Below are 12279 nucleotides of genomic sequence, written 5' to 3' on the forward strand. Positions count from 1 at the left end.
ATTTACTGCCATCTGCTGCTTTTGGTGAGCAAGTGCAAGTGCAAAAATCTAGATTTTGGAAAAGCAGATTATACAGCATTTATTGTGGTAATATTGGGAAAGTTGCCCCACTGCAGACTTAGTGAACATGTTTTTTTTTTTTTAAATATCTGTTTTTCTCATGATATTGTGTGTTTGTGTCATTAATTTATATTAAATAGATGATCTTATACTCTCAACCAGAGATTTGCCACCTATTAAAACCTCAGCTTTGTAGTGGCTGTTTATTGTATATATTATATATGTTCACATCCTAGGAACGGGGTAACCTCCAAGGCAGCAATGTGTGCATGCATGTGACATGGTTAACTACTTATAAAGTTTGGCCAAGAAAAAAAAGGAAACATTAAGGTTAAGTGCTTAAATCTTAGACAAACTGAATGTGCAAACACATTATCAGAGGGAGATTTTTTTGCCTTTGATTTAAATCAATGTTTTTTTTGGCAGCAGTGCAGGAGGGCAGGACATTTTTAGTTCTGGCAGTTAATGCATAACTTGTTGGGACACACAGTGTCACACAGTGTTATGACAGTCACAGTATTCAGTTTAACCAGTTCGAAAAGCACAGAAACATGGCTGTACGGCTCTATGAGGGTAAAGAGCATGCAGCTGCTTACTTGCGGTACAGAGTGGCACCCCAAGAATTAATCAGCAAGATTATGAGCTACGTGGAGAAAAAGGTAAGTATGCATGTTGAAGAATATCAACAGAATGTAACATGCTGGAGTGTTTTTGTGCTGTTTTATGTAACCTGCTAACACTAAGACTAAGTAAGTCATATTCCAGATAGGTATCAGCACACCTACTTAATAAGGATATTCTAATATTCTTTTTATCCCTGTATCTTCATCTTTTTATGATTGAAGAGAAGGTGCAGCTCTCCTCTCTCCTTTTAATGTTGCAGTTTCACCATGTAGTATATGTGTCATTTAGAGTAGACCTTTATCTTAAAGGTGCAGTGTGTAGAATTTAGTGGCATCTAGCAGAATGGACTTGGAAGAAATGGAATATAATATTCATAATTATGTTTTAATTAGTGTATAATAACCTGAAAATAAGAATTGTTGTGTTGTTGTTACCTTAGAATGAGCCCTTTATATCTACACAGGGGGCAGGCTTCTTCCACTGAGTTTTGCGGTAACTGTAGGTTCTCCTACGCACTTGGAAGGGGAGGGTGAGGGTGAGTTGCATTCATTTGGTTGCAATCTGCAACTTCACCACTAGATGCCACAAAATCTTACACACTGGTCCTTAAAAATTCAGAGTTTAATATGGAGTTTTGACCTGTTTTTAGCAGGAATCAGAGCTCTGCTGTAATGCTTTATCCACTGTGCTGCCAAATCAATATTTCTCAGGTTCAGAAGCAACAAACACGTTCATAGTAATGGTTTATTCCCTTTAGACATCAAAACAATTCAACCTTGCAGTGGATGTGGGCTGTGGTTCGGGGCAAGGGACCGTGCTATTGGCTCCTTACTTCACCAAGGTGGTTGGAACAGACATTAGCGGCGCCCAGCTGGAGATGGCACTGGCTAATAGCAATCCACCGAATGTCTCATACAGGTGAGGTGAAGGTGTGGGAGAAGGAATTTTATAGTTCATAATCTTAGTATGTGCGGGGATCATGTCCAGGCCTCCTTTTTTGACATCAATATGATTTTGTATAAGAGATTACCTTCATTTATCTACACACAAATACTGTACAGAGTATATACCAACAGCATCAACCCAAAATGTTTGTTGCTATTTTCTGCTACACTGTTTCAACCACCTCAACCCCAGGCAATGTCCAGCAGAGGAGCTACCGTTTGCTTCTGGTGAGGTGGACCTTGTGACAGCCATGACGGCGGCCCACTGGTTCGACCGCCAACGGTTCCTGCAGGAGGCTGACAGGGTGCTGAGGCCTGGAGGCTGCCTGGCCCTCCTGAGCTACACCATGGACATGGAGCTGGAGTACAGGGATGTCTCCAACAAGCTAAATGACATCTGTAAAGAGGTTCCATCCCATATTTGAAACCCTAATTTCTAATAGACAGAAAATATAATTTAATATTTTAAATGTCTTATAAACATGTTGCTGTCTTGTTAATTATATAAAGTTATCAGGGGCCTAGAACAGGTCATCTGAGAAAAGAGATAGTTTGGGTAATTTTTTAACTCTTGGGCAGTGTATTTATAAAGTTGGGTGATGACATTAAAATATCAACTGTAGATACAGTTTACACAGCGAAACTAAGAACTTAGGCTGAGCTAAAACCGGTTATTCAATCGATTTCTTCTAAACATGAATGTTGAATGTGCCAAAAAACATGTTATGCATGAGCTTAGATTTAAATTGTTCTTCCTTTCTTTCTGATTAGTTTTATGCTGCCCTCCTTCCTTTCCGAGATCCTTATCTGGCATCAAGCTCTGGGAAGATCTACTCAGACATGTTTGACTCCTGCTCGTACCCGGGCAAAGAGTGGTGAGTGTGACGTCTGACTGGTGTCCATTTTTATCCGCAGAGAGTAGCTGCATCACTCAAAAGCAGAAGATTGTGTTGTTGGGGGTCAAGTATCAAACGCGAGTGTTTAATTGATCATCCAGCCCAAATTTCTCCAACTTCTTTAACATTTAGTGACATGCACATATCAGTTTACATCTAGTATGATTATAGATCTCTAACTAACATTATTAGATGATTTAACTGTGTTTTTTGGTGTCCAGGAATGACTGTCTGCGGATTAGCAGAACCCTGCCACTGAATGGATACATTGGCATGGTGGAGACCTTCACCAGCTACCAGAAACTAAAACAAAAGGACCCTGTTGAGGCTGAACGTCTCTCTAACGACATCAGGAACAAGTGAGATATTAACCTACAAACTCATCCGCCAGCCTAATCGTTAACTTCTGGCCTTGAGCTCTCACCTCCACTCGCCTGGCACCGCGCGTTGATCTCCTAATCTCCCCCTGAATTCATTTATCATCATCAAAAACTGCTGAAATTCGTCTTTGAATACTGTCACAGTCTTGGGCATTAATCAGAAAAGCCAAACATTGCTTGACTAAGCTTAACTGTTGAAGGCTTTTACTGCTTTGATAATATAGCCACCATTAATTCCCCTGCTACTGACAGGACAGAATAGCCCAGCAAGCAAAATATATGGAGTGGAAGTGCTGAGCCATAACTTTTACATGGATAAAAAAACAGTATGACATTGTATTTAATTACTATTACAGTTTGGTAAAATTTACACACAGTTCTGCTCCCTGTCTCTGACCTGTGTTTTGTCTTATTTGTTCTTGAATGCAGTTTTCATTGCGCTGAAAGACAGTTACAGGGGAAAGGAATCATGGATCATTTATGCAGATATTTCAAGAAAGTCATTTAACCTTTGTCTTGATTTAGATTCACCTCCAAACATCCATTTACTCATTAATAAAGCACTTCCTCATTTCTTCTTCTCCTCTGTCTTCCATCTCAGGTTGCTGTCTGCCATGCAGGTGTCTTCTCCCGACACAGAAGTCTCAGTGGTTATGAAGTATTTCTACTGGCTGGCATGCAAACCTTGATCATTCTGACTGGCTGCATCTTGGACGCCACTGTTTACCAGTCTCTTGGGGCTTGATAAAACAAACCAATGTCTACTTGCAACCCCTTGTGTCCAGTTGTACGGCTGCCAGTTGTGACACATGTTTTTCAGACCTAAAAAGGTAAAATGATTCAATAAGAACCTGCTTAAACTTGCTAAATTAACTGCTAAATGAACACTAGATGAAGCCCTGTCATTCAGTGATGGATAAGAGTCCAACTGAAGTGCAACTTGAGCCTCATGTGTCAAAAGTTATTTTCATTTTTGATTTTGATGGAATCATTAAAGGCAAATTTGGAGTATTTGAACATAATTCAGTTGCTAAATTGTTGCTATACACTTTGCCACGAGTTGATATTTTAGAGAAAACGGATGAAAAAACAAAAATGTTAGATATGTTTGTCATTATGTTGGATAATAATGTAATTTGGGTTGCATTTGGCTTCTGCTACAGGTAAATGTATTGTGAAGTGTTGTCTGTGTTTTTGAGTACAAATGATTTTGACTCTGACAGGATGAGAGATCCTCCAAAACCCCTGCTTCTCCCCAGTTTTCCTGTTTTCTTCTCTTTCTTTAGCTCTCCTCCAAATTTACAACAATCATTCATCCAAGTCAAAGGTGCGTCTCCCTGAGTGTCCTCCTCTCCGCAGTAATTTATGTCTTCACAGATTGTTTAGGGCCACGAGAACAGATGGTAATTAACATGCACGGCCTCCAAATCCCCTGAATCTCAAAGAACTTTATTACTTTCCCCTGCCAAACTTTGACATCGTCTCATAATGATGATGGTATCTCAAAAAATGAGTGCATAGAAGTCCTATTTTTATAACAAAGAAAGAGATTTATTTCAGCTGCAATCAAACATGCCATATCTTTCATACACTCTTCAGGATTATATAATTTCAAAATACAGTATAAGCATAAGTATAAGTGCATACAACTCAACACATCATGTGAAAATCACCCAAAAATCTGTACACACTCTCGGAGTCTCTGCTTGTCATGAGTCTTTCTCCAAGCCTTGAACCCATATCCAGAGCCGAAGCAGTCCCCCATTACAGCACTCCCTTTGTGCGCTTACTCCTCCACACCACTAGAGCAGTCATGAGCAGGGTGACCAATACTGGCACTGCAATGAACGGGGCGAGGATGCTGATTGGCGGGTCATGGAGGAGCCGGCCGGTCAGAGGACAGTCGTGGAAGTATGTCTGGTGAATTTGCATGAAGAAGCGGTCCACTATCTGATTAGGCCAGAAGCAGTCCATCTTCATGGCCTCCTGGAAGGTGCAGTTTGTTAGGCCCTCATAGATCCTGCAGAGGGCGACAAAACACAGTCAAATCTACATGAATGATTGAAAATTTTGATATAACTCAAAGGTGAGAAGAGGAAAAGGAAGTGCAAAGACAAAGATCTAGTGGCAGAGTATTGATATATGTTTCCCCATACTGAAATTTCGTAAATAATGACTGTTAGAGCCTGCATTTCCCATGGTGAACTTGAAATAATCTCTTCCTTTTTTAGAATTTTAGATATACACTCTTCAAATTGTCCCTCATGGTGCCTTTGAAGCGTACTTTCAGGGAGCTACCAGAGCAGGGATTCCTATTGGTAGGGGGAAAAAAAGGCAAAGGAGTGTCTAGGATTACCAGTGGGCTTAACACAGCTAAATATAACTGCTAGGTGGTAGAGGGCAGGAGAAATGGAGATGCATTCCAACAGGGTAGCGCCCTCGGTACAGCATTGCACCATACCAGGAGAGAGTGTGTTCCGGATGGCCACTCTGTTTAACTGCATAGCTGGAGGCCGAGTGGCCAAATGGTCAGAGAGCCCTTAAATAAAAAGTTCACCCAACTTTAACACTCTTCATGAAAGGCTATTTCTGATGTGCGCGTTGTACTTTAGTGCATCTTTTTCCTTTTTTTTATTGCGACAGCTGGTCAAAAACACTTTCTCCAATTCCATATTAACACATTCCTCCAATGACTGTTGCAACATGACATCAAGAGGCAGAACTCAGATTTTCCAAACCCTAATAAAGATGATTGAATACCTCATAACATAAAGAATGTATAAAATGTAATACAGTTATGATTAATGCAAATGTAACAGAACTTTATTATTATTAAAGATTTTCCCATGGAAGAGGGGCGGTCACAAGTATGCAAAGCATTATATCGCCCTAATTGCCCATTGACTCTAAATCACCTTGAATAAAAGCATGAATGATATGATTGGTATGTAGTGGTTTGTTTGACTTTGTGTGTGTTCTTGTATTACAAAGTGCTTGTGGGTTTTCCCTGCACTTAAATGCTTCTGAGAGCCAATTATCATCGCCAGCAGCTCTCTCAGGAGCTGGTATTGCAGCTGTAAGACCAGGGATCAGGATTAGGTTTAGAGGTAAGGGTTATTACTAGTTTAAGATTAATATTTATGCTTGCAGTTATGAATGAGATTAGGATTGTTTCCTAATCAGGGTTGTGGATTAGGAGGTTCTCACAAGGATGCTAATGCATATATGTGTGTTGAAACTACCACTCAGTGAAAGTGTTTTGGTCTCTAGATAACCCAAGAGTCAAGAGAGACTGGAGTGTTTTATAGCTCTTAGCAAATACCGTGTTTGAATTTCTGTTTTTTTATGTGTTTCTTAAGTTTTAAAACTAACAAGCAAGTCTAAAGGGAGAAAATCGGTTTGGAGCGAAGATGCAAACACTGCAACATGCACATACTGTACACACAATCTCAATTAACAGCGTTGGGAAGACAGAGTAGGCAGAAAGAAAAAAAAGGTCACTGGAGACCGGATAAAGAATAAAACTCTCCGATCATGGCTGAACACAACAACAAAAAACTGTTAGCGATATCTCCTGTCTAAGACTTTTTCCTCTGTCAACTTTAAGGCCAACCCACTGGGACTGTTTATTTTCTCCCGGAGAAAAAAGTACATGATCAGCAAAATCACTACAGCGTACAGAGGGTATCAGAGTCTCTGAGAGAAGAGACTAAAAATTTGTTGGAAGAGGACTCAGGCTCCTCCATAGACGACTGTGGCCGAGATGCTGCTATATGTGGTATATTCAGTTTAAATAAAGTTCAAAATAAAGCCAAAAGTAACTAAATGGACCATAAACCTGTATTTTCAATGCATAGTTGGACGTCATTACATATTGTAGTATCATCTCAGTTATATATATGCCTGTAAATAAACAAAATGGATATATTCAGTGGATGTCCTAAATTCATGCCTGTGGAAGACTTTAGTTTCATTTTCAAGGACAAACAATTCCAGTTTTACAAATGTTTGTTCTTTTCTCTTTTACTTGGCAGACAGTGTGGTTTGGACTCCAAAGGACTTGGAACTGATTACTGCTGCTGGATAGCATATACTGATACCTAGAAATGCCCTTTCTATATTTATCACTGTGTTTGTTATGGTTGGATCTCACCTGAATGACAAATTGGCTGTTTATACATATCTACTGGATAATTTAACTGCTGGCAAATGGAAACATTATAGGTGTGAGAAGTATTTATGATAATAATACTCTCAATGAAGGTATCATCCAGTCTCCTTTGCATTGGATGGTTTTTAGCGTTCCAGATGGTATTGCACTTTAAGATACTTCCACAATGGCTTCAGCCTCAAGCTGTGGTAGTTGCTGCTTGGGCTAACAGCCAAAGACAAAATTTAAAATGGGCCATTAAAATGTTCATTTGCTGAACAGCTGCCACTGTGGCCACGAGTTGCAATTACAGGATAATGGCACATTTAATTTAGCTAAAGTTAGCCACCATCCGGTACTGGTCTTACCAGACCAAGTAAGGCTGTAGAAAAGCAGCAAAACCCCTGAGAATTGAGATTCATTGGTTATGAATTCAATGTTTTATTTATAAGAGCATGAAGTTTTATTTCATCTTCGAAAAGTTACCCAGTCTGATTTAAACCCATCGTGTCAATCATGCCTTCTGTTTTGAAGCAATTGCAATATCAGACATTCATTTTCAGTGCTACAGAATTAGTCTGCACTGAAACACAGACTTTTTTTGTGTGTTTCTAATTTTCAACCCTGCATGGTTGTTATTTATTTATCTGCTGCACAGCCAGCTCTCCAGTGGACCTTGACGATTGCGTCAAACATTGTTACTATGAGTTTTGTGACGCAACTGCAAACTCTCTATGTGCCTGTGCAAACTTTTTTATGATGAGTTACATCTACACACACACACACACACACACACACACACACACACACACACACTTACGCACAGATTGCCACCACCAATTATGTGCTGGATCGAAAGAGTGTGTTGAGGACAGGGAGCCAGAAGGGAAATCACACAGTTATGACAGTAGCTTCTCATGTGGGCCTCCCAGTTGCTTTCACCCTCCTGTCTGACTCATCCTCTGACTGCCACAGAGCACTGCTCTGTCTTACACACACACAACACAGTGTCCAAGACATACAGTTAAAGGCCGTGACCAAGGGATATGGTAGTGAATGAAAACACAGAATCGAGTTGGTAATGGCCATAAGGCAAACAACCATGAAAGCAGGTTGAAGATGTCTTCTTGGGAGCATAAGTCAAGGCTTCTTAATAACCACAAGTCCTATTGGGAGAATGGGGGGGGAACAAAAGAACTGATACAGTATGTTCTTAAACTTGATAGAAGGAGGCTCAGAGAAAACAACAAAAATGTGACATTGATATAAATGTTTTCCAGTCTGTTGGAGGATGACTTAGTGCTGTGTATGCAGACAGTTATCACATGTATGCATCTGATGCAGCTCACAAAGATACCAGTCTGTCAGCACACCGGAAAAGCTATACATCTTCAGTTTTTTACAGTCTTTCCACAATAAAAACCAAGATTAAAAGTGGAAAAAATTGACACAATGACCCCAGAAGTACTAAAATATGCTCAAGATTGGGCTCTTTGACACTATATTCACATGGTTTGAATGGGAATCTGCACAGCATGACATCAGGCAAAACCCTGAAGTCGTACTTGTATTACTCATTCATGCTTCACAATCACTGGCTAATCCATCACCTGCTTGGCTACCACCAACATCCAGTTGTATTCATGCTGTTTGCGGCTGCAGCTCTGTCCACCATGCCATCCTCTTCTTATATGTCATGTTTTTGGTATTATTGATTTAACTAAGATTTATTTCAATTTCAATTATGTATCATGGGCAGATTCTTTAAGAGCTTCCTCAAAGAGCAGAGCTTTTTCTACCAAATCTAACTGCACAACCATTTGCTAGTGTACAATGTACAAGTAGAGGGACAGTCAGTAAACTCACTCTGTTGTATCCGGCCAGCTGCACCACAGGTCTTGGTCCAGTCCTCTCAAGTCGACTTTGAACTTCTCTAAGCAAAGATCGTTGATCGTTTTCTCGTAGCCACCCCTGTTGCAGGCACTCACTGATGGCAGGACTTGAGCTGGAAATCAAAAGACACAAAATAATATGTTAATTAAGTTGTAAAAATTACAAAAAAAAACATGGGTTTGGGTGAGGTGACTGGAACTGGGAGATCTTTCTATTCCAGAGAGTGACGAGCAAAACTTTGTGGCATTGTCAATCTACAAAAGATTTAACAAAGCACTGCAGAGGTTATCTGCTGCGCTTAATTCTTGATAATTAGGAACATGTGCAACAAACAAGGTCATATCCTGGCAATGGTTATTCCTATTGGGCCATTTCTTCCCTATTAGGCTGTTACTTTCACTAAGAAAAGATTTTAATTTGCAGTTTAGTCCCAATCCCATTTGTTTACTTCAGAGATGTGTGTAAACAGCCTCTAAACGTGGAGGCAGACCACGGCCGTCCCGCAGGACTCAGAGCTGAATGTAACACCAGTGAGCGGTACAGTAGGAGAGGGAGAGCTTAAGCTGGCGTAAAAGGCCCGCGTGGAACAAACAGGTTGTTGTTACCATCGAGAAACACGATGGAGCTCGGTCTGCGCCGGCCTGATAAGGGCCAACTGTGTGCCCATTATGTTTGCTCTGTCTCAGCTGGCTCTCGAGCCTCTGAAACACTCAAAGGAAGACTGGATGTGGTTTCGAAAGAGAGAAGCGCTACCAAAAAGGAAAAAATAGTTGAGGCCATGCTGGTGGTGTGCTTTTTCAAACAGATGCTTGAGGTCTAAAGTGAGGGAGGGGGTAAAAAAAAAAGTACCAAACACGTGAGAAAAGTGAATAAATAAACGGTAACTCTGAGGGAATGAATTGTTTATGAGCTTGAGCAGTTTGGAGCATGTTATGTTTCACTTGTGTTGCTGTTTGTCTGCAACTGCTAATGGACAAATCTGATATTCAAGCTTTCATAGTTGCTGGTCCAACTTGGCTGCTAACCCGGCATTGAATTCCATTTTCCGGGAAAATCAAGGCAAACCACGACAGATGCTACAGTAAATCGCTGCTAGTTGGACGTTTCTGCCCTTTTTGACTCACAGCCTTCAAGTTCTTTTCCTGTTTTTGGGTTTAGGAAACACCCATCAGTCGAACAGGAATCATGAATTCTGCCTTCCATCCCAGGAGTCAATATTTATGGATTTTTATAAAAAAAATCGATGCTCATGAATACGATATGATCCATTTAGCTCAGATGTCAATCATGTGAAGGCAGCTGCTGTGCTGCTCAGCATGGGCACCTAATTTTCACATTCTCCCATTCATCTGGGAGTGAAAGTAAAGCTCAGGCATAGGAGATTTTCAAAAAAGTCCATAGAGGAGGAGAGTGTTGAAAACACGCTTATGTAAGAAAAAAACTGTCTTTTTCAACAATATCACCTTTCATAGCCCTCATGTTGTCCTCAATGAAACACATAATCAGAATAGGTTTGAACTTTGTAAGACCTATCAAGAGATTCATAATATTTTAATACTGCATAGATAACATCAATATGATTCTCTACATGCTATAAGACATTTTTTATCTGCCTTCCTTATAACCTTTTGAACTTTCTCACTCATATAGCTTCTGTGAAACAGCTGAATGCTACATCTGATGTTGCACCTGATAAAGCCCTGGAAGAATGTGTTTGTCACACAAAACCAGCCACGATTGTCTCATATTATATTTTCACTCTGCAACATTTATCTGACAGCTATAGTTACAAGTCACTTTGCAAATTTTAAATTTTGCATACAAAGCAATATCATAAAATAGCACGTGTTCTTGCAGATTTAACTGCTATCCAACCGTATTTTAAAAAAAAAAAAAAGAAGTTATTATCAGCTTCACTTCCACCAACTATAAATGCTACTCACACATTTATGCATCAATAATAATAATAATAATAATAATAATAATAATAATAATCTAATGACCTAAAAGTCTAGCACCTGCAGGAGCCATTGTTCTGCTGACTTTAAGTACATTTTGCAAATAATACTCAAGTATTGTTACTCAAATAAAAACTGCAGGACTTTAACTTTTAATGGAATAACTGTGACCTTTCTCCACCACTGCACTTGCCTCAGACTGAAAAACACTTATAATTTAAAAGTGCAAGTGTGTAGTCATGATAATTCAATGGAACAATAAGATTAAACAATAAACCAACAAAGCAAGCAACTGAACCCAACACATTTGAGACGTGTGCACGTAAAAAAAGAAAAGAAAAGACCCCACATACAATATCTAAACACTTTAAATGACTCACGAAGACTTCATGATTTACCACAAACACTCACCAGCCATCAACAACACAAGCCCTGCCTTCAGGAGCGACGCGCTCTCCAGAGCCATGCTGAATATCAACTCCAAGACGTTTTACGCGCCGCGCTCATTCCCTGGAGATCAACTGCACATATTTCATTTCTTCTCCCAGTACTCCAGCCAAAGCCACTGATTCAGAAAACAGATAGCAACCTTACAAATAAAATAAACAGGCAGCTCGCGGTGCGCGGTCAACCGGAAGGCGTCAACTCATTGCGCGTAAAAGCCCCCGTGACCTTCCACAGTGGCAGCCTCCTTCCATCACCGCAGCCCTAATCATAGAAGCTCTGCCTGTCATCTGATCCCCTTGTCCTGCTGCTTACAGCGTGGAGCTGCTCACAGGGGGCAAAACAAAGTCAGATACCAAAATTAGTGCCAGTCATTACTACTGAAGCCAGAAAATTCACCTTATGATGCAAACCCCTGATTTACAGGCGTGTTATACCAATACCAAAAGCATATGGGAGTAGTAAACCAAATAAAAACTAATAAGAACTGTAAATTCACACTATATTATGTCCCATGTGGAATATTCAAGGAATGTTTTAGCCCAGAGAAAGAATCTAAGATATTAAAAGACTACATAAGTATGATAAGATTACAAACACTGACTCCCTGTAGGGATATTATTTATATATTTATCTACTGTAAGGATGTCTAAGAATCTAAAAAAAAAAGAAAGAAAATCTACAAAATAGGCCTTTAATACACAATAATCACAATTTATAATCTATCATTTGATTGCTATTCGCTTTAATTTGCACCATTATCACTTCAGAGGCAAGAAAGATATGAAATCCATTAAACAGTTTTAATCAAATGCCTTTAAGTGACTTTTTTTTTTCCAATCACGTATTTATTATTTGTAATAGATTACTTCGACTCCCTTTCTCACTGTGAGCCAACTTCCCTGCGTGGGACCCATTTCATACGGCTCA

At 39.8% G+C, this 12279-nt stretch overlaps 2 protein-coding genes across 2 annotated transcripts; one reads left to right on the forward strand and one right to left on the reverse strand.

Moving 5' to 3' along the window:
- Positions 1-400: 400 nt before the first annotated feature.
- Positions 401-3926, forward strand: si:ch211-93g23.2 (uncharacterized protein LOC100005086 homolog). Its single transcript, XM_042404169.1, has 6 exons — positions 401-719; positions 1442-1602; positions 1822-2035; positions 2400-2503; positions 2746-2883; positions 3506-3926. The coding sequence occupies exons 1-6, from the start codon at positions 612-614 to the stop codon at positions 3591-3593; spliced, it is 813 nt and encodes a 270-aa protein (XP_042260103.1). The 5' UTR covers positions 401-611; the 3' UTR covers positions 3594-3926.
- Positions 3927-4433: 507 nt separating this feature from the next.
- Positions 4434-11599, reverse strand: LOC121891655 (receptor activity-modifying protein 1-like). Its single transcript, XM_042404170.1, has 3 exons — positions 11317-11599; positions 8921-9059; positions 4434-4924 (listed from the first exon to the last, which is right to left on the reverse strand). The coding sequence occupies exons 1-3, from the start codon at positions 11369-11371 to the stop codon at positions 4669-4671; spliced, it is 450 nt and encodes a 149-aa protein (XP_042260104.1). The 5' UTR covers positions 11372-11599; the 3' UTR covers positions 4434-4668.
- Positions 11600-12279: the final 680 nt, after the last annotated feature.

Source organism: Thunnus maccoyii, chromosome 24 (genome assembly GCF_910596095.1).
Source record: "Thunnus maccoyii chromosome 24, fThuMac1.1, whole genome shotgun sequence".
In the NCBI taxonomy this organism is placed as follows: Eukaryota; Metazoa; Chordata; class Actinopteri; order Scombriformes; family Scombridae; genus Thunnus; species Thunnus maccoyii.